The sequence below is a fragment of the Spea bombifrons genome, chromosome 3 (assembly GCF_027358695.1).
Source record: "Spea bombifrons isolate aSpeBom1 chromosome 3, aSpeBom1.2.pri, whole genome shotgun sequence".
NCBI classification, from domain to species: domain Eukaryota; kingdom Metazoa; phylum Chordata; class Amphibia; order Anura; family Pelobatidae; genus Spea; species Spea bombifrons.
Window position 1 is genome coordinate 5,622,829 of NC_071089.1, and position 22,140 is coordinate 5,644,968.

General features: G+C 44.5%; 2 protein-coding genes and 1 long non-coding RNA gene across 3 annotated transcripts; all 3 read right to left on the bottom strand.

The window, feature by feature from the left end:
- Positions 1–2,211: 2,211 nt before the first annotated feature.
- Positions 2,212–4,353, bottom strand: LEFTY1 (left-right determination factor 1). Its single transcript, XM_053459118.1, has 4 exons — positions 3,889–4,353; positions 3,325–3,568; positions 2,964–3,203; positions 2,212–2,551 (listed from the first exon to the last, which is right to left on the bottom strand). Exons 1-4 carry the CDS (start codon positions 4,160–4,162, stop codon positions 2,212–2,214), a joined length of 1,098 nt encoding a protein of 365 aa, XP_053315093.1. The 5' UTR covers positions 4,163–4,353.
- Positions 4,354–10,983: 6,630 nt separating this feature from the next.
- Positions 10,984–15,662, bottom strand: SDE2 (SDE2 telomere maintenance homolog). The gene is made up of 7 exons (XM_053459494.1): positions 15,524–15,662; positions 13,890–14,004; positions 13,447–13,558; positions 12,866–13,035; positions 12,421–12,532; positions 11,830–12,166; positions 10,984–11,483 (listed from the first exon to the last, which is right to left on the bottom strand). Exons 1-7 carry the CDS (start codon positions 15,626–15,628, stop codon positions 11,268–11,270), a joined length of 1,167 nt encoding a protein of 388 aa, XP_053315469.1. The 5' UTR covers positions 15,629–15,662; the 3' UTR covers positions 10,984–11,267.
- Positions 15,663–20,895: 5,233 nt separating this feature from the next.
- Positions 20,896–22,134, bottom strand: LOC128483338 (uncharacterized). The gene is made up of 2 exons (XR_008351060.1): positions 22,022–22,134; positions 20,896–20,973 (listed from the first exon to the last, which is right to left on the bottom strand). It is a non-coding gene; the product is annotated as an uncharacterized LOC128483338 (long non-coding RNA).
- Positions 22,135–22,140: the final 6 nt, after the last annotated feature.

A 22,140-nucleotide genomic window follows, 5' to 3' on the forward strand; every position in this document is an offset into this window, starting at 1 on the left:
CAAATGACGGGGCAACACGGTTTAGATATTTTTAGATTTTTAAGGGCTAATAGGGCTTTCATTTTCTAACATTTTATATATAGTCCAGCATTTAACATGTTAACAAAATATAAAAATACATTTAAAAAGAAAAAGCAGTTTTAATAAGGGAAAAAAAAAAGTCTTGCCAGAGGTCACTAGGGTGGAATACGCCTCTGGTCATGGAGGGGTTAAGGAGGCATGATGTGGGGTAAAGAAGGGAAAGGGGTTCTGATGGATCGTCTCGTATAAGTCGTGAAACCGGCCCCGGGGTCGAGATGTTTGCGCCGCTCGCTCTTTTCGATTTCTTTGTAGATCTGGCCGGAGCGCGTTACGTAATTTATAAAAGAGAACCGACGCGTTTTCTTCCGCTTCTAAAGCATTTGGTAAGAGTGACTTCTGCATACCTACAAAATGCTCCGGCAGCGTAGAATCTGCAGGCAGGTCGGCCCCGTTCGGCCCGTCTGGTCTGTCCCTTTTTTTTTTCTGATGTCCTGCATATTTAAATTCCCTCACTGTATTAGCCTCTACCACTTCTGCTGGGAGGCTGTTCCACCTAGTAAAGTTAAGCTTCCTTACATTCCATCTAAGATCTTAGTTTTTCGTCACATTTGACATAAACTTCCCTCTGAGTATGTAAATGATTATTTCCTATACATTTCACGTGGACTCCGACGCATTTTACGGCATGCAGTGTCCAGCATGCGTTGCTTAGTTATTGGAGCCCTCGCCGGCTCCCTCTAGTGGCAGCAGGAGGAATTAGTATGTAAGCTTCTCGCACATGCTCAGTAGCGCTTTGTTGGGAAACAGTGGATTAGCAGCAGCCAGTTACATGTATGCTAGCAAAGCGTCAGTGGCTAGCAAGTACATGGTGGGCCGGGGGTCCAACATCGCCTTCCCGCTGTCTTTAGCGTGTGGACGCGTGCTTGTGACGCAGGAGCCGACGTCCTGCCACGTGATACGCTTCAGCGCTGGCTCAGTGATTCGAGAGGGGGTGCGCTGTATCTCTGGCACTGCAGCTTCTCCTGAAGGCAATGTCATTTTTTTTTGTTTTACAGGTTTATGGAACGCGCATTGACGTACTTACAATGTACTTTAATAAACATTCTTTGATGAGGGTCCCGACGGGGACACAGGAGTGTCTCTTCAACCCCAACATCTTAACAAGGGTCCGTAGAGCCCCCTAGTGGTCAAAACGAACACAACACCCAACTCATTTATCTCAATAGATCAGGGGTGGACAACCTGCGGCCCTCCAGCTGCAGCAGGACTACATCTCCCATCCTCCTCAGCCAGCCCCTTAGCTGAAAGAGCATTATGGGAGATGTAGTCGCAGGTTGGACGCCCCTGCAGTAGATGTCTATTTACAAACAGCCAGACTGGATTCCAGTAGACTGAAGGCATCTACAACAACCCTGATGCCGTGAGGGGCCACTTGGATAAGGAGCGTACATAATATGAGCATACGCCAACTTTTGGGCAGAATGGTCTCCTTAAGATACCCATCAACAGGAACCCCCCCCCCCCATGTCAAAACAGGACCAAGAAGTGTTTCTACCTATCCCATATCCTATACTGTTGGGAAGTGATACTTAAAGACCCGTCATATCAACCCATTAACGGTCTAACGGTCTACGGTACCAACCACATCCACATGTATGTCCACCAGATGCAATATTTATTTATTGAGAAGCGTTCTAATGAGATTTGTTTCGGGTTACAGAGTCTAATTGGACAATTTCATAGACGATAAAATAAGATATTTTTTTTTTTTTTTTACAAAATGTTCAACGGTTCAGAAGTAGGGTGAGAAGAGCGGCCTTCAGCGAGTACAAGAAGTAGCTTTGAGACCATGAGACCATGAACGGCCGGGGGGAGGTATGAATCGGGGACGTTCCGTGAATAAAAATGGAACGCTGAGATCCGGAGATCAGTCGGCAACCATGGAACTTGTCCTCTCTGAAGACGTCTGCGTATTTGTTGGGACGCCTGGAGACGTAATTTGGCTAAAACATAAACTTTATAACCTAAAAACCCCGTTAGACCGTTTTATCGTTGATCTCCATGCCAAGAACGGCCGGAGGGTCGATGCCGGATAAATACAAGTAGAATATTTACACGTAAGTGCTCTTTTCAACGACTGTCCATAAGGTGAAGCCTGAAGACAGTTCACCATCCGGTACTCAATGGCCATCAGTAACTGGGAGCATTGTCCATGGAGCATGCGCATTTCTCCACGATCATTTGAGGGAACTCGGCCACTTCGATTTCCGTGTAATCCCCCTTTTTGACCAAGTACATGACGGGCAAGGGGGCGCTCTCCACCACCGCGCAGGTCTTCTGGCCGTAGTGATGCTTCAGGAAGGGCGCTTTGGGCTGTCGGCAGCCGCCGGTACACCGATAAGCGTTGTAGCCGGCCGGCTCGATGATCCAGTACTGTGTCCAGGTCAGCTGGCGGAAATTGATGAAGTGCTCCTCCCTGCAGCAGACGTCGTGTTTGTTTTCGCCGAGCGCGGAGCAGTCCCCGTGGGCACTATGGAGAAAACAAATGGCACTTAGTCACAAAAGCAGATACATATATGGAACCCAAGGGCCACATTAAAAAAAGCCCTAATCGGTCGTTGGTCTCGTCTTAGATTCAGGAGCCATATGCCTATCCCATGGATGTTCAAACCCTCACTGTATTACCCTCTACCACCTCTGCCGGAAGGCCATTCCATTTATTTAACATTTCTCCTCCTTTGAAAGGAACTTCCCTCCTGTACTTTCTTAAATCCCCTTTTATGTATTTAAATCCCCCCCCCCCTCTTCTCTTCTCATTGAAGTCTGAGTGGTTATCTAGTTGTGGATGCCTCAGTTTTGGGACATATTTTGGGGGTCATCAACTTAACAATGTCCTCCCAGCTCATCAGGGCAGACCAGCCCAGACACGGGAAGGGACTTACTCCTTTTCATCTTGGTCCAGAGTATATATGGCCAGCTCCGGCTTGTCCATTTGGTCGTCGGTTGGCTTCTGCGAAGTGAACTGCACCAGCTTGGCCATCTCTGAGGCGTAGCTCCCGTGCTTCTCTCCGTCCACCCGGACCTCCAGGTACATGGCAGGGTCGCCTTGGCTTTTCATCCAGTAGTTCACAGCCGAGGTTACGTCGAAGCTCCTCCAGCCGGACTCCATGATCGGCACCAGCCTGAGGATCCCAGAGAATTGAGATTTTCATTCATACGGAAACGATACGCGTGGAGGACCAAGAAATAAACGTTAAGAGACCGATTCTCCGGGAGGAATGGACGTAAAGGTCTGGGCCGTACCTGGAATCTATCAGGTGAGTCCTGTTGGTCCCATCCTTCAGGATCTCCACGTAGCAGATACTGACTCTGGCGTTGCTGACCGCTCGGTGGTCTCTTCTCTCGGGCACGTTTGCGAGGTTGGGGGGCATCTTAAAGAGTTTTAGCTCTGCCATGGTCACCTCGCTGCTGCTGGAGAGTCTGGATTCCATGTCGAACACCAGGGTCTGCCTTTGGGGGTTCGAGTACATCACCTCCCCGGAAATCGCTGGAACAGAAAAGTGGCACGTCATTAAATACCGACTTATAACAACTCGGGGGTGTCAGAAGCCCCCCCGCCAGCCATCAGTACCGGGGGGAAGTTTATTTTAAAGGAGGAGAAACGTTAGAACAAGAGACCATCATCTAATACTAGGGGGGCAGAGGCTTCGATGGAATGTAAGAAAGTTTTACTTTACTGATAGGGTGGTAGATAAGCGGAACAGCCTCCCAGCAGAAGTGACAATACATCAACAACGAAGTGATACAGCGACGTGGTACCGAGGACCAAGCGTGGCAGTGACAGTATAGATGCCGGACTGTCCTTACCTTGGTTTCCCTGAATGTTCCGGAGGATGCCGAGCAGGCTGGGTACCGATCTCCTCTGCCGCTCCCGGTGCTTGTGCAGCATCGAGATATATTTCTCTTGGATTTTCTTAGGGACGATCAGATTTTCAACATCCCGTTTCTGCAACTTGGGGACCTCGGGCAGATTAAGCGTCTTCAGCAGAGCGTCCTTGATCTCGTCCGGTGTGAAGCTAGCGGCGGGTACCAGGCAGACGGCGGCGAGGACCCAGCAGAGGCAGACGGAGACCCTCATCATTCCGTATCGCAGGGCAAGAACCAGCAACCAACAAGGATCCTCTCGATGTCCTTGCTGTCCACAAGGTGTCTGCTGAGAAGCCCTCCAGCCGCTGCTTTTATAGGAATCCAGGGTCCCGGCCCCTGCTGGGAAAGCCAATTATGCTAATTCATACATTACATCGTGCAAATAAATAAGACAGCAGGGCATACACCCCCCAATTAGGAGACTGGATATACGTTCATACTGGATATACATTCATACTGGATATACATTCATACTGGATATACATTATACTAATTAATTCATTAAATAAACTGTGAGAGTCAGCAGCCAACCATCAAATAACCCGCTGGAGTTATAACCCAAACAAAATTCTGTCTCTGTTATTATTTTATTGTTTTATTTTAAATTATATTATATATTTTACATATATAATATAATAGTATATAATAAATGATATTATTGTATTGGACATTTACTTTATATATTTTATATATATAATTTAATACTATATAATAAATGATATTATTGTATTATACATTTACTTTATATATTTTATATATATAATATACTATATAATAAATGATATTATTGTATTATACATTTACTTTATATATTATATAATAAATGATATTATTGTATTATACATTTACTTTATATATTTTATATATATAATATACTATATAATAAATGATATTATTGTATTATACATTTACTTTATATATTATATAATAAATGATATTATTGTATTATACATTTACTTTATATATTTTATATATATATATATATATATTTATATATATATATATATATATATATATATATGTATGTATATATATATATATATATATATAATGTTTTAAATGGTTTTTATTAGGGGTAATGTACAAAAAGCGTTCATGGTGCAAAGTGGTAACAAGCGGGGCAATCACCCACCGCGTTCACCGCATATATATATAAATGACCAAAAAGCTAATTTATTGGTATTTTCTGAATTTCTAGATTGAATAAATGCGCTTCGGTGTAAATAATTCCTCAGAAGCTCCATATAAATAAAAATTAATTCATAATTATTATTATTAATAATCTAATAATAATGTGTGGGTTGTAATAAGTGCTGCGGAAAGTGTTGGTGATATATAAATAAAGAATGATAATAATAATAATGTTTGCTTTGCTCTTTTTGTAGATGAAACCTTCTTTTGGCCATCATAGAAAAAGAGGTAGTTACGTAGATCCTCCTCCCAGTATTGTGGGTAATACCCATGTAACGTTGCAATATTCTGACATTAGAACGTCTCGTAGGTATTCAGCTATGCGTTCAGCGTCCAATGTGTCTAGCGCTGTGTACACTTGGCTGTTTGTCCTCCTGGGTCACCCGGTGCTGAACCTTCATGCGTCTGGCACGGGGGCTCTAAATGCCTGTCTTAATGATGCTGGGGGGGCCCTGCCTTGCCTTGTAGAAGCCGGTGATGGGTTTATGGGATTTGTAAATAGAATTAATGAGCAAACAGACCAAGATGTGGATTGGGGTCTCATTCAGAAGCGAGGACTTCATTGTTCCTTCTCGTCCCGCAAACAGGAGGCAGGAATTTGCGGTGGCGGCGGCGGCTCTCCAGTTTGTGGATTGGGAGTCCGTCGGGACATACAGGTTGTCAGACGCCGCGCGTGAAATACGACAGACGCCCGCTGCGACGACCTGTCTGTGTTTACGCTTTGGGTGCGGAATTCCGCTTCGCATTTCAATAAATGCTTTTTGGGTTCCAACGTTTCGACTCGGCCTTCATCAGGACTTACTGCGTGCGAGCGAGCACAACGTGTACCGGCATCGCGGAACGCGTGTAATAATCTGAATTCTCCCAATTTTCTATTCTGTAATAAACGGTTCTTTCCTTTCCGACCAGACTCTATATTCTGGAAATTCTCTTAAAGTTGAGACTTTTGTAACTAAAAGTAGCATTAAATAATAATTCGTTAATCACGTAACATTCTGCCCCGCTTAGCATTTTTAATTGTCATGTGACACAAAAATAGCCGCTGATGGGTTGTTGCAATAGGAACCTGATTCTTTCAAAGTCAGTTTGTGAATTAAAATGAAAAACTAAAAAAAAAAAAAAAGGAATTGGGTTTCCAGGATTTTTACTTAAAATTCTATAAACACCATAAAAAATACCCGGAAACATCCCGGCTTCCGCTCCCCAGGGCCCTCCCTTTTTGGAATGCGGGTAGGTGGTCCCGCTAAAGTCGGTGGGCGGCCCAATGACATCAGTTGGCGGTTTCACTGAAAGCTGCCTGGTTTTGGTGGGGAAGTGGGCGGGGAGTGGGGCGTGTCTCGATGCTGCTCCCGCGACCCGGAGTTTTCTCCATGGCGACCTTGAGACCTGGAGAAGCGGCGAGTCTCTGGGTGACATTGTTCCTTGACCCAATGCTGCATATCTGCTCCAGGATATGACATCATAACTGCCCAGAGGTGAGATCATAGCCACCAAGGAAGGTCCAGAGGGCATGCCCGGGAACTTTCTGGCTCTGCCCCTCTTGTGGCATGCGAGTAGGACATCCTGCCAACGTCATGGGGCACACGCCATTTTTAATGGGGAAGTTCTACAGTGCTGCTCCCATGACCCGGAGTTTCCCCAGGACAAGCGGCGCTTCACCCGGAGTCTCCGGGCAAAACCCAGAGAATTCCCAGGTATCCCGGAGGGGCAACTGCTTCAGGCCTCCTTCACTTCTGGCAGAAGAATCTTGCCACCATTGACCCTCCATAATCATACCTGGGAACTTCTAGGCTCCGGCTACCCGGAGCCTTCCCTTGCTGGACACGGCCAGGACTGCACACTGACAACGGCTGGCGGTCCCACTGACGCCGGGGGCGTTCCTGTTGACCCCCATTTATATTAAAAATGGGCGGGGAGCGGGGTGTGTCAAGACCCTGCTCCGCGCCCCAGAGGATTCGGGTCTTGACCTGGAGAACCGGAGGAGCATCGCTCACCCGCCAATCTCCCGGAGAGTTCCCAGATATGTCCATAATGCACAGAGATGTCGGGGGGGGGGGGTTGGAAAGTGAAGTCAGGGTCTGTACAGGTGCCAGTGATGACCAAAATACTTCAAAAGTCATTTCATGGAAAACATAAATAAATCCAGTGCATAAAATGTATAAATTTAGTACAGGCCCGCCGGATGAGCCCGCATCGCTGAGGGGGTCTCGATTAAAGTTGTCTCAGGTCGGGGGGGTGATTTGTTGTCATTTTTCTGCGTCTGTTACTCGGGGGAATGTGTATTCCGGATTGTTTGCCCAGACCGTACGATGTGTATTCTTCATAGACGGCTTCCTCGCGTTCACAGCCGACCCCCGCCCCGCAGACACGTTTTGTGTATTTCCGGCCTGCAGGTGCACAGAAATTCATGCCTTCGCTTCTCTTATTAGTCATTTCTTAAATTAATTCATATATTGACATTTTTCGAATTAAATTCATTTATTTCTAAATTATTATTATTTAATTATCCTGCTCGGTGTGAACGGCCCGATGTGTGTTTTAAAAGTCTCAAAAATATGGTACGTGCCCAAAAAAAAAATCCGCATTATTCCAGTGGAAAAATTACCAATTTTTATTTTTTCTTAAAACTTTTCTTTTTTGATCACACTATGGCGACCTGCCGCGTTGCCATCGGTCCCCATCGCTCTCCTAGGCTATTTTTTTGTGAGGTTGCTTTTGATGTTAATATTTTTTAAAAAATTGGGGTGTGTGAGAGCCGCTATCAACTCTTATTTAGATGCAGTTATCATTAGGTTTTTTTAGTATTTTAATTTGGGGACAGACAGGGATGATTTTTTTAAAAGGAAAAGTTTAAAGCTAAAAATAATATAAATATATATATATATATATATTTTTTTTTTTAAAAAAACCTTAGTAATATTATATATATATATATATATATATATATATATATATATATATATAGGAATATGGCCTCAAAAAAATGCCTGCTTTACAGATAAAAAGAGAATCTGCCGGCAGATCGGCCCCATTCGGCCCCGGTCTAGTCGCCTGTTTTTCCTGCTGCAAAGACTCAAACCTTAATCAGTCGTTGGTCTCGTCTTAGATTCAGGAGCCGTATGTCTATCCCATGCATGTTTAATACCCTCACTGTATTACCCCCTACCACTGCTGCTGGGAGGCTGTTCCACAAATCTACCATCCTCTCAATACAGTAAAGTGAAAAAAAACCCAATATATAATTTTTGTAATTTTGTGGTACGTGTGGTTGAACAAACACATGACAATGATGCCCGATGGAAGATATTGTTGGTCTTGGAGGGTCTTGGAACATTTCGAGCTCTGCGTGGATCCAGTAAAGGACCCCCCTGAGACGTTTGGCATTAGACTCTACAGAAGGCATCTTTGATTAGATGCGCGCGGCTGGGAGTTATAAGTGTGGTTTTTGTAGATACTCTGGTCTTTAAAGGGACACTCCGGCCATCGCATGCACTTTAATTCCTATGATACCCCCCTGCATTTGCCCCTTTCCTCGCAGATGTGATTCACCATCCAGCACTGTCTTACCAAAGAGCTCCACGGGGGCTAACAGCCCCCCCCATGCACACATCCATTCATTTCAATGGCAGAGCTTTCCTGCCCCTGATTGGCTGCTTCAGGCAGATGTAAGTGTTCCAAAAAATTGTCCACTGAAGATGAAGTGAGGAGCAGCTCTGGAGCTGCAGCTTCTACTAAAAGTTAAAAAAAGGGATTTTCATTTCATGAAAGCAAAAAGTAGATAGAAAGTCTCGCTGGCGGAGGGACTGCAAATGTAAATGTAGGGACTTGTGCATTTCTAACGGGTCTTTCTCATGAAAGGCCTACTGTTCCTTTAAGAATATTGTATATTTGTTATGTAGTAGTCTGCGTGTATGGGAGGAAGGAAGCCTGGTCAGAGATGGTTTTGAGGCAGGAGGTCCCATCTAAATGGGTGAACTTTAATGCAAACAGGAATATCTCCTTTACCTCCCTGCCGCTCGGGGGCTTCACGGGGTACATAATGGATTCAGATGCCCCCCCTTTGTGGCTCCGGACTGAGTCAATAACTATTAAGATGCAAGCGAGGCCTCCTATTCATACAACACGTAGGAGAGCCCACTGAGCCCAGCGGGGGGCATCCAGACACCTCGACACCTGCTCGTGTGAATGGTATGGCCCAGTTACTACTCGATGGATCTGAACACCACCTCAGATGCCCTTTTGTTTTTGTTTTGTGGATCATTTACCTAGAAACATAGAATTTGCTGGCAAATAAGACCCATTCTGGTCCATCTTGTCTGCCTCTACCACTGCTGCTGGGAAGCTGTTCCATTTATCCACCCCCTTTCTGTAAAATAGAACATCCTTAGATCTCCTGGGGTCATCTCATCTACAAGTATACATCTTTATCTCCATGTAAATCTAAGAAACAAAGATAAGCCTAATGACTACACAAAGTCCAGGTGACTATTTGCCCAAATTAAAAACACATTAGCCCCTTAAAGAGATTGCGTAAGATCAGCGAGGGTTGTTTGCCTGATGTAGATAAAGGCAGCTGACAAGGAGAAGAAAAAATACCCCTTTATCCTTAATTACTGGTGGGAGGCTATTCCACCTATCTACCACCCTCTCAGTTAATGTAAAGAGCAACACATTGGATAATTATTGGTCATGTGGTAATTTTTCTGGTGAAAACAGCAACTTGTATTAATATTTTGCCTCAAACACCATGGGGCATATAGGAGCTGAGGGGTCAAAGGCCTCAGACTATTACCCCAGCCAAGGGCACTCAAATCCTGAGTTCTTAATGTGCTGCCACCTGCCGGCCAATCCTGCATTTAGCATTAAATGGCCAATTCTGCACTCTATGGTTAAAGTGCTGCCACCTGCTGGCCACTCCTGCACAATGCATTATATGGTCAGTGTGCCGCCACCTGCTGGTCAATTCTGCTCACAGCAATGTTGGGAAACAAGTAAGGAGGAAGCAGTCTGAAATTTGACCAAATTATTGCACAGATCCCTGCTTCTTTTCTTCACTCTTCCACTGCAAAAAATAAAGAAGGTATCTAAACTTTTTATGCGACATTTAGATAAGCTGATTTCTCCAAATTCTCTAAAATAAAATAAAAATATATATAATGTATATCGGGGGTGGGGGGGTGTATTTTAGAAATTCTATATAGTTCTACATCTCCAAGGAAAAAAAAAAATAGCAACAAGCACTCCTTCATCCTTCTCCACAGAGGACTTCAACAGGCAGTCCGTTTATAATAACCATGCTTGTTCTTCTTTGCCAAATGCATCATTTTACATTTTTCTGTGTTGAAACATCTGCGATTTAAAGATCTGCCTCCTCCTGTTTTCTCTGAAGGGTTTAATAATGTTTATTTCGGAGTAACATTCTGTATTCAGTCATTTCACCAAATTCTCTTCCCACGTTATACTTCTTTCCCCTAATCATATTTTACTTTACACGGTAGCTATTTGTGTGGCATGGTATAAAAAGCCAGGTACAGCACGTACACTGCATCACTCTTTTGACATGTAAAACCTCGTTTACTCCGCGTAAAGATATTGATGCACAGATTATTTTTTGGATAGCATCTCTTACCGGTTCTTTAAGTCTTTCCCCATTAGAGATGTTAGTTTCACCTGTCTAAATATTCTACACTCGCAAGTGCTTTTCACTCCAACCACCACATGCACTATAATCCATATGATAGCTGCATGGTCCCTTTAATCTTCTGTAGTGTTCCCCATAAGAGAGTGCTGGGGTGTTTATTACAGACGCCGATAGAAACAGAACACTCAGGGAGATCCATATAATGAGAAATAAATCACTTCTTTTAATGTATTAAGAAATATTAAAAATGAACACTGTGAAATCGAGGAGGAATGGCTGAATCGGCAATTTGACAGCCAAAACGGCAGGACCAGTCCTGTTAACTCACGAAGTTAAACCCTTGTTGGGTGGATACAGAGCTATGGCGAGGCGGAAATGTTTGAGTAATGATATAACCTGTATTCATACAAAATAAAATCAAGACAATTCTATATACAAGAGAAAAAATAAGGCATCCGTTGGGAGGACAAAATCATTAAATACGGTTTTATTTCCGTTTCCCTTTCGTTGGTTTAGCAAAGAGCGACGGGTCTATCTGTTCTTTGGAAAGTCCCCTCACAGAGAACAATCTGGCGGCGCGTTCCTGCAGGGTCCCACCACACTTCAGCCCAAGAGCCAGAAGCTCCTGCTTGAGTTTCTCCAGCCCCAGGGCTTCCAGCTCAGCCGCGGAGCTAAACGCCAGGAGGTCTGTAGGAGAGGAGTCCTGCGGGAGAACAGAAATCGTTACTGCGGGGTAACCAACAATCACCCGTAACAAACGCCAACGGCAATGGATTCAACTACGGCCCTCAACCACACGCCCAACGACGCAGGGTGTGGGGATATACTGTGTGAAGCCCAAGCTGCTCTACAGTATAGGTAGGAAGCTTAGACTGATATTCCAGTTTACTGAGATGATGGCAGATAAACAGCCTCCCAGCAGAAGTGGTAAAGGGAATTTACGCATGCATGGGATAGATTCAGGATAGCCTTACACCAAGACGAGACCAACGATAAAGTAAGGCTTAGGTTTCTTAGAGGGGAATTAAGACCGAATTGTGTTTGCTTACCATGTCCTGGATCTCCGGAGCTGGTCTCTCCTTTTCTTTCTCGGGTTCTTGGCTTTCTGACATTGTAGCTTCAGCAGGAGGAGTTACTTCCTCGGACTCCGAGGTCTGCGGATCCGTCGGACCCTCTTGTAATAAACTTCCAGCTTCTTTCTGCTCCTGAATGAACGGTAATGCGTCAGGGGGCGGCAGCCGCGTTTCGCATCCGTCGGAGTCGCTCGGACTCTCGGAGCTGCACGGCTTTGGGTCAGTACTGTGAGAAGATGTGGACGGAGATTCGCTGTCACTGTCGCTTCCGCTGTCAGAAGCCGAGGAGATGTCCAACCCTTCCACTCCCGTCCTGACCAGAAAATACAAAAACAGACAATATTTTATATACAGTATTAAAAGAGATCGGGCTAAACTTCTCATTAATCCATCAGGTCGCCTCCTTTCGTGTTGAGAAAACGGAGAATTCTAAATACAAGCAAAATGAAAGCCGCTGGTTTAGATCGGCATAATCTGTGTATTAAAAGAAATCACTGCACAGGAATAACCGATACACCTGAAGCAAAGGTGCGAATCATCCCTCACCTCACAGCACGCAGAACTTACCAGAGACATTTCCGTTTGTCATGTTTGGATTTGGAGCTCTCCCCTTCTGTCTTGCGTTTGCGACTTTCCTTTCCCTTTGCGGAGACCGCTGTGCTGGAGGAAGCCTGTAATCCTGAAATGAAGAAAAAACTCAGATTAATGCTACTGATTGGATCCGGATGAGGAGGCCAGAGTAGCCCCGCTAACCCACTCATTACATACAGGCGGGGGATAGATATCTCCACCAGCGTCAACAACCGAGGTGGGACACGAACCCCAGAGAGGTTAAACAGATGGGCCGAGGCAATAAACATTTCCGCCTGCTTTCTGTATGTAGTAAATAAAAAGGCTATATTTTAATAGGTTACAACGGGGTGACCAAGACATATTCGTTATTCTCCCCCTGCAGTCACATGACGTGGGGTCGGGGACCTTGCAAAAAGCAATCTGGACGGCTCGCCCTTACCTTTGATGACAGAGTCCTCCAAAGTCTCGGCCATGTCCTCGCACTGCCGATGGTATTCTGGATCGGTGAAGTAATGCTTCGGCTCCGCCAGTTTACGCTTCAGCCTTTCCAGGCGTCTTTGCTCTTTTTCCGCCTCTCGTTCTGCCTGTTTTTTAATCCATTCGGCCATCCTGGAAAAAATAAAAGGGTGCTCTTGGTTGTGATGTCATAACCCGTGACCCCCAACTCTCTAGAAATGAACTAAGGGGGGGGGGTCTGTCCAATGTTTGTCTCTAAAACGTTCAGCATCAATAATGACAATGGGGTAGATTTAACTCCATCATGACCAATGGCCTTTTTTATTTTATTTTTTGTAAATTTTTACCATGTTGATTCAAACATGAAATAAAAAACCTATTTAAAAACTAAAAAATCCCCTGCTCTGCAAGCCAGAGGGTAGCGGCGTTCACAGCCGTGCAGCAGACGGTAGGCGTCATAGTATGCCCAATAGTTGTGAAGGAGTTAATCGTTTTTTCTTTTATTCTTCAGATCTCAAATATAAGTAAAAAAAGAACACGTTTCCCCCAAAGTGTTTTCCTTACGCTTTCTCATGGTTGACGTCGCGGAGTCGTCTCCCGCTGAGATCCCGGCACGCCTCTCGGTTTGTGGTCTTTTCGATCTGGGCGCCCAGAGCCCTGAGCATGGAGCCAAACCCTAAGATAAAAATAAAAAAAAAAACCTTTTAACTAGTCCGAGGCAAACGCCGGAACCCGCAGACGTCAAAATGTCTAAATATACATAACTACATTTTACCTAAAATGTCTTCATCCTACATGGCATTTTACAGAAAATAAAAGGTTCAGTAATTTTTTACTTTTATTCCCCCCCCCCCCCCGAGCTCGCTCACAGCGGGGTTTTTTTCTTTCTGGAGACTTTGGTTCTGTAACAAACCCAGCCCGGTCCAGTCTATGGCGCTGGTGTTATAGTCGGCAAGACCGAGGCCGGCCAAAGCCACAAACCGGATTACACTTTAAGATCCGCTCACCTCCTTTCCCCCCACGAAGCCGAGGCTCCAGACTGTACGCGAGTCCATCCCGCAGCTCCTCGTCCAAACCGACCAGCCGGCCGTCACACTTCACGTAGAAGTCATCCGGCAGAGCCTAAAATAAATAAAGCATAAATCAGTTAGCCAGCTGTACCTGTCCGTGGAAACCTCAATTTCAGAAGCTCTAAATAGCAATAACTAATCAAACTAATGCACTTGTCACATGACAAAAAAAGCAGGCACGGATTGGCTGTAGCCATAGAAACTGAAAAGGCATCTCAGACGATTCTGGGGTTTTATGCGATTTAAACCTTCACAGGAAAATACAAAGTCAGATTTGCTAACGTTGTCTGCTAGGAGCGCATTTAAAGGTCAAACCGATAATACAGCTTCCCAGGATACAGGGCACTGAAGGGTTAAATGGCAGTGAACAATAGGTGGGTTTACGTGAAGCTGCGGACCTCCGGGGGTCCTTGTGAGACCAAACCAGAATATGACTGCGCTACAAAAGTCAAATAACGCAAGGTTTTTTATTTTTTTAAGTAGATCAGTGTCCAAAAGGTAAGTCCTCAATTATCTAGAAGACCGGTCCCCATCCTAATGACCGACCAAAGGTTAGTCAGCAGCTCATTATCCAAATATTTTCTGAGAGTCTCCCAGCCCTAATATATTAGATTAATAAATATATAAAATCCTCGCTGACTCATCTGATCCATGACTAACACAACCCCTTATTTACCAAAAAACTATATTTTATTATATAGAATCTGCTGGCAGTCGCCCGTTTCTCCTGCTGTAACGACTCGAACCTTAATCAGTCGTTGGTCTCGTCTTAGATTCAGGAGCCGTATGCCTATCCCATGCATGTTTAATACCCTCACTGTATTACCCTCTACCACTTCTGCTGGGAGGCTGTTCTATTTATCTACCCCCCCTGTCAGTAAAGTAAACCTTGACCTACCTTAGATTCCAATTTTAAGCTATGGTCTTAGACTACAGGTGCCCCAGAGGTTCAAAATACATTTCAGAGCTTCACATACTTTCACTCTTACTTTTAAAAAAAACCCACCACGTTTGTACACAAGAAATATCGAGAACTTAAACAAAAACAATTATTTTTTTAGTGCGTAATTCACAAAAGCAGCAAATTTGGGTGCGTTCCTTATAATTTATCTGTTTCGTTTATATTATAAAATAAAACTTCCTCTACGCCCTATTAATAAACCTAGAAATCTGTCTATGGAACGTCTACGGGGTCGTCTTATAGGTCGTGACATATCGTTAAAAGCTACATCACGGAACATGCAGCGCTGCGGAATATGACGGCGCTATATCAAACGATAAAAATAATTATAAATGTAGGGTGGAAAGGAATATAGTTATTAGATTTATAGTTAAGAGGGCATAAGTAGTCAAAGAGCTTACAATCTAGAGGGTGGGCGCTGAAAGGAACACATTTGTATTTACATTGACTATGTAAGGGGAACGTTTTCTAAATATTGGGACTGCTTAAAAAAACTCGGGGAGATTTGCAGGGGGGGATAACCGAGGGGAAGCTCAGGAGTCTGTGGGGTTAAGGAGGCGAATGAGAGTAAATTACAACCGTGATAAAATGACTGAGGAAAAAGTCTCACCGAGGCCTGAGGAGGAAGGAGATCCCGAACCACCGACCCGTGAGGCCTCCGGGCCACGGACACCCGGCCGGTGAAAGCCTCTCGCACCCATACAACCGCCTCCATCTTTCCAGAAGCCACAACAACGACGTCACCGAGATTCCGCACAAACCGGAAAGAAGTGCGCTGGAGAGTCACGTGGCCACGGCAACCGACGTCACTTCCCAATGTGACGCGTCTGCCATCTTTGTTGTGGGGAAAGAAATGACACAATCCTTCGTGTTAGAACGAAATGGAGAATTCTAGAAAATATGTCTACGTGTAAACAAGAAAGAAAACAAGAAGCGGCGGTTTTTCCTGTGATGCTAAAGAACATTTTAGTGTAATTTTATTTTCAGAGATATATGCTGTTTTTAAGGGTACGGTGTAACCTGTCCAGAGATTTTTATTTTATCCCGGTGTTCGTGTGGTAATAATGTTGTTTGTTGATACTGGTCCTATTATATCGCCATTACTGGCATTACACCCGTAACAAATATGGCCGCCGTGTAAAGCCTTTGCAATGGCCAATGAGCGCGAAACACAAGAGACATAATGTAGTTTTGCCTCCGTGTCCATTAGCGATAAATAAAACAGGCAGGGGTGGTTTGGTGGCTAACTCCAGTGCTTGGAGCTCTATTTGGCTTTGGGTAACCTCACTCAGGGAGTGGCAATTTGTTTACATCAGGGCTACAGATGATTTTATATTAAAATAGATTGTAAGCTCAAAAGAACAATGCCGCACCAACCAATGATCTCATTGCAGTATTCAGTCTATTCATCTTACTGTTTCAACGGGCATAAAGAGTTAACCCCTTAATTACACATCATGTAATTAAACTGAACAAAACTAACCCAAATCTAGATAACAAATATCAGATGTAATGTCATTTCATTAAGTAAATAATAAAAAGTAGAATTTATATATATATATTATTTTACCAATTTTAAAAGTAGGACGCTGAATTTTGTCAAACTGAAACAAGTTGGAATCAACGCATTTATGGGTTAACACATTAATGGAAAACCCAATATGTGGATAACAAGCGTCATTATAAAGTGATATGAAGTTTGTGAGTTTAAATTGTATGATGTAATGTTATGATGAAATAGTTTTGCAACAGAGAGAAGAAAAGAAATAAGTGGAGGAAAAGCCATCATGTAACAAAGTCACCAACATCCCATTCATGATTCAGAGAATATATATATATATATATATATATACACACCCCCCGCACAACAATGTATACAGATTACCCCCTTTAGTGGCAATTTAACCCTTTCAATGATTTGGCACCTAAAGCTCTGTGCACCCCCTGGGTGTGATTGAAAATGTAATGCTGCTGGTGATTTTGTACCAGAAGGGACCAATTTTTCGCTTTCCGCTGCTATAGTTTGACGTTTATTTAGTTGCCCTCGGTGGCCACCTCAAGCTCCCTGCAGCGCATGAGCAAAAGCCACGTGTGCCAACCCTATACAGATCCAACTTGTCTCCAGTTGCCCCTTAATTATGAGCAATACATTACAGAACTGGCCGGAGGCTGCCCTGTCCTATTATCCGACCTCTGATTATTATAATCTGCCGGGGCCGACAGCTTCTGCCGCTCTGCGCAAGGCGATATAATTACATATTCAACAGAGCGCTCTGCGCAAGGCGATATAATTACATATTCAGCAGAGCGGAGACCAGGGGGCCGCTTGACAAACGTGAAGGCGAAGATTAACTATTTCATAGCCAGTGGTGGAAAGATAATCACATTTTTGTGATCTGAACTACAATATGTGTAATTTTTTTTTGACTATTTCTACCATCCCTCTCAAGTGTCCCGGTTTTCACAGGACAGTCCTGATTTGGGGGAATTGTTTCGCTTTTTGCAGGCAGTGGGAATCATTTATTAGTTTGAGAAGATCCTCGGAGGTGCCGTTGACCTTCATTTCAGCTCCCAAGTAGCCACCAACTTTGCAAATGGGCAAACTGGGCCCCCGGGGGTCTTGCAAGAGGCATGGTTAGGGATGGGGCTTCATCAAGACATTACTTGTGAAGCCCGGTCTTTAGTGAATACACCCCAATAGGGAGTTTTTATAAATGAAACTAAGGGACATTTTTATGCACTCGGAATATACGGTTCCAGCAACTTATAGGCAAAGAAGCAGGGGGTATCCACTTTGGTGGGCTGAAAAGGAATTGTACCCTAATTATACAAAGTCAATCAGAAATAAACTTTTACATATAACAAAAACTGGTAGTTTTCAAAATATAATTTAGCTTTAAAGTGAAGGGGGTTCAGGAAACAACCCTAGAGAAAAATTGAGACCGGGGACAGAAGTTTCGATCAGTACTGTCCCCTGAAAACAGGGACACATGGCAGCTACTGGGTAAGCAGGATAAAATAAGGGACTGTGCTTTGGAAATCCCAGGCAGTTAGCAGGTATGCTAAACCAAATGGGTTACGCGGACATGACACCGGCAGGGCAGCAGCTGTCGGCACACGTGTGCACGGCGTTCAGTCTCGGAAAGTTGTTGGGCGAGTAAATGGGGCGTTGTTTCCTTACGCCCTACCCCACCCTTACTACTGTTACTGGGGAGTAAACATGTAACATATAGTAACCGGATTTTCCGTTCCATTAAGCCAACCACATAGACCAGTGTAACGCGAGCCGGGGGGGGGGGGTGTCTGGGACGCCCCTAGCCATCGCTGCCACCTTCCTAATAGCGCCAGCCGGCTACAAGATAGGTAGCCGCTTTGGTTCTCCTCGGGGGGGGGGGGATTCAATGTCTTCAGGACGTGTCCTACCAAATAAGCAAAAGAGGAGGCTGCTTCGAGCACTGAGCTGGTAGCCGACACCATGAAATTAATTCCTTATTAACTAAATGCATGCAGGGACCCTAGGGATGGTTCTGCGCCTCTTTCCTGGGTAGGTTGTGGGAACTTTGAGGTACTAATGTGGGTGGACCCCCCTTGGCTCCTCCTTTGTTTATGTGCCGCTTTATGACCTCACGAGGAGGAGAGTGCCAATACACACCTCTGCAGGGTAAATGGACCAGTACCAAGGCTCCTAGTGGCCCATTGGGCAGAGGCACGCTGGCAGCCACGTTTCCCAAAAAGCTGATCTTCCCCCAGTAGTGTGAAACGGGGCTGTTACCTAAACCAGAATCCACTGATGCCGCGGACACTAACAGCAGCATTTTGTGTCCCTAAGCTATGGAGCCCTGCTTGCTGATCACAGTGGGACGGGCCCAGGCATGTTTAACCCCCCCACCCCCACTGTATTAATAAAATAAAGATATTAACATGTTAAAACAATCACATTGTTACAAAAACACGACGGTAAATTTGGTGCGGGGGACGCCGGTGCCCCCGTCTTTGTCTGGGTTCTTTCTGGTCCTCTCTCCGAGACCCTTGGTTTAAAAGCTGATTTCCCGGGGGGTCGGGACCACCACTGCCTTTATTTCATGGGTAGTGGGAAGTCAAGCCGAAAAATAATAATAAAAATAATAATAATTAAAAAAAATGCAATTAAGACCACATTTTCTGTAATTAAATCAAAGTAAAATGTGCGTGAATATGACATCGACATCGATGATGACGTATTCACAACTGACTTTATATAGAGAGGTTATTCAGGTTTATACATATTATAATGGCGATACAATAAATAGCATTTAACCCTTTTAGCCCCTGCACGCCCCCTTCCAACTTGTGGCAAGAAGCTCATTAGAACGTACAGGTATTTTCTTCCTGTAAGAATACTTGAGGACTCATTGGTCTCTGGGCTGCGCTGGCTATGGAGCCCTGCTTGCTGATCACAGTGTGATGAGTGCAAACAGGTGAGGAGAAAAAACTGTTTCTCTCCCATTCAAAAATAATTTAAAAAAAAATTAAGGGAAAAATTAAACATAAATGGAAAAATAATAATAATAATAAAAAATATATATATAAATAAATAAAATTGATTGGGAGTCCAATGATGTCACCATGACATCACTGGCATTGAAAATGTATAAGAGATCCCCAAAGGGATCTTGAGCCATACTGCACTGAGAATAGTGCAAAAAATGTGAAAAATGTAAATAAAAAAATAAAATATATTTTTTCCCCTCAAAGGAAGTGCCCCTTAGCCCCCTTAAAAAACATCTGAAACACGTACATTATATCATCAGAACCCCCAAACGCATGGAAAAGGGGAGTCATGGTTCAACAAACATATGGTATAAATGACAAAAAATATTTTGGTCCTTTGTTTATGAAAACCCTTGGGACTGAGGGGGTTTAGGGTGGTCCTTGTGATGTCATCACAGCCACAGTGACATAAGAAGACAGTAAGGCGCAAGGATTGTGGGTGGTTGTCTTAAAATAATTCCTCAGTGGGAAGGAAAAACAACTTAAAGGGCAAATGGAGACAACAGGGGTGGTCTTCACGTGAGCAAGACTGACCTGCAGACCACGGACATCAGCAGGGGAGGGAGCAATTTTCTCACCCTACATCTTATGAGGCCTCATATGACCTCATATTTAGCTTTGTATAGTTTAGAGCGATGATGCAATAAATGAAAATGTATTTTATTTACACTGTTTTATTTATAAACACATCTCCTATTGTTTCTATACACATTATTGGGACTTTTAGGGACACTTGGAAGGTATGAAGGATTGTGAAAACCCTAGGTTACCTGTCCTGAAGAAAATGTGAAATCAGTAAAGGACTTGTGAAGGTCATCATGACCTTGAGCAAAACCGCGGATTCCTACCGAGAAGGCATCTGTTCACCCCGTGACCCCGAGGCTGGCCACCTGTCACACGGAATCGCTGAATGGATATGTGTTTTTGGGTTGGTTGGGGGGGGGGGTTGACGGAAGATGCTCCTTACTCTCAGGCGTCTGCACATAGCAAGAAGTGGAACTACAACCCCCACAACATTCAGCCAACCAAAGTACAGTCGGCCCCGGGGTCACTCAAGCCCCACTATGAACAGCTTGGTGGCCAGTTTGCCTCTGGCACGTACTAGTCGCCCATTATTCCTGCTGTAAAGACTCAAACCTTAATCAGTCGTTGGTCTCGCCTTAGATTCAGGAGCCGTATGTCTATCCCATGCATGTTTAATACCCTCACTGTATTAACTACCATTTCTTCTGGGAGGCTGTTCCACTTATCTACCTTTAAGTAAAGTAAATCTTCCTTACAGCACATCTAAGCCTCTGAGCCTCCAGTTTTAGAGTACTGTCAGCCTAAAGGGTTCAAACACCCAAATTATCATCGACACAAACACCTTGCGTAGACTCACATGCTTTTCTCACACATTTGTTACAATTTCTAGAAATATTTTAAACATAACAAATAAACAAACACACTGACTATTAGTCATCAGTAATGCTTTATTTCATTCATAGTGGCCAAAAAGGATGCTCCATGCACCTCCATCCACTGCTGTCACTAAAAGAGACAACATAGAATAAGTACAGAAAGAATCTGGTCATGGTGTAAATAACACCTAAACTGCTTGTTACTCCAGACCCCTGAAAAATGGTAATAGCCCCAATACATGATTAATAATACTAGCCCAATGCATTATCCAGTATGTCAAGGGCGTGGTAGTAGACCGGAAAATGGGTCACTAGCCAACTGTTCCTGTTAATAGTCCACAGTATATGTGTATGTATAACCAGCCTCCATTCGGCAAGCTGCATCTCAGGGCATGTCTCACTAGCCCAGTTATTATATCAATTATGTTTCACTAGCCCTGAAGCAGGCAGTACTTCTAACCAAGAGCCAGCAAAACAGCAGTGTAGCATACTGCATGTGTCAGTGAATCAAGGCCAGCATCATTAGCCCAGAGCCAGTGTTAGTGGCCCAGTGTGTGAATCACTAGCTCGGATCTCCTATCAGTGACCCAGCAGTGTGGCAGACTGTCTATAGTGTGAGCAGGAATATTTCTTACAGTCCAGTATCAGTAGCCACCTGCATCTTTCATTAGCCCAATTATCCTTTAGTAGCCCACTCTATGTATCGATTGGCCGTTACATTTCCCAGTACCCCAGAGCACTCAGCAGTCCGTGTGTGAAGTGTGACCATGTCTTCAGTATCCCCGTCCATTAATCAGCGATGATTGAATGTACCAGTAACTCATGTCAGTGGCCCAGTGCGTGTACCAGTAGCCCAGTAACTGTCAGTAGTCCAGTCCATGTGCCAGTAGCCCAGTCTCCCTGTCAGTAACCGAGTGCCCCTGTCAGTAACCGAGTGCCCCTGTCAGTAGGCCAGTAACTCTGTCAGTGACCGAGTCCATGTGCCAGTAGCCTTGTGTGAGTGCCAGTAGCCTTGTGTGAGTGTCAGTAGCCCAGTGCCTCTGTCAGTAACCCAGTCCATGTCCCAGTAGGGCAGCACCTCTGTAATTAGCCCAGTCCATGTGCCAGTAGTCTTTTGTGGCTACCAGTAACCCAGTACCCCTGTCAGTGGGCCAGTCCATGTCCCAGTAGGCCAGTACCTCTGTTGGTAGCCCGGTCTCCCGGCCAGTAGCCCAGTCCATGTGCCACCAGACAGCAGTGTGCCGGAGCGTGCCTTTGTGTTTGTACACACAGCTCTGCTTGTTAGGCCCGCCCCCCA

Excerpts from the sequence above, each read along its gene's own strand:
- LEFTY1 (XM_053459118.1), bottom strand. The coding sequence starts at position 4,162 with ATGATGAGGGTCTCCGTCTGCCTCTGCTGGGTCCTCGCCGCCGTCTGC. Across the intron at positions 3,204-3,324 it reads ACTCACCTGATAGATTCCAG|GCTGGTGCCGATCATGGAGT; the intron begins GTACGGCCCAGA and ends TGGGATCCTCAG. Across the intron at positions 2,552-2,963 it reads CTGGACCAAGATGAAAAGGA|TGCCCACGGGGACTGCTCCG; the intron begins GTAAGTCCCTTC and ends TTTTCTCCATAG.
- SDE2 (XM_053459494.1), bottom strand. The coding sequence starts at position 15,628 with ATGGAGGCGGTTGTATGGGTGCGAGAGGCTTTCACCGGCCGGGTGTCC. Across the intron at positions 13,559-13,889 it reads GCTTCGTGGGGGGAAAGGAG|GGTTTGGCTCCATGCTCAGG; the intron begins GTGAGCGGATCT and ends TTTTTATCTTAG. Across the intron at positions 12,167-12,420 it reads GACAAACGGAAATGTCTCTG|GACGGGAGTGGAAGGGTTGG; the intron begins GTAAGTTCTGCG and ends TTTTCTGGTCAG.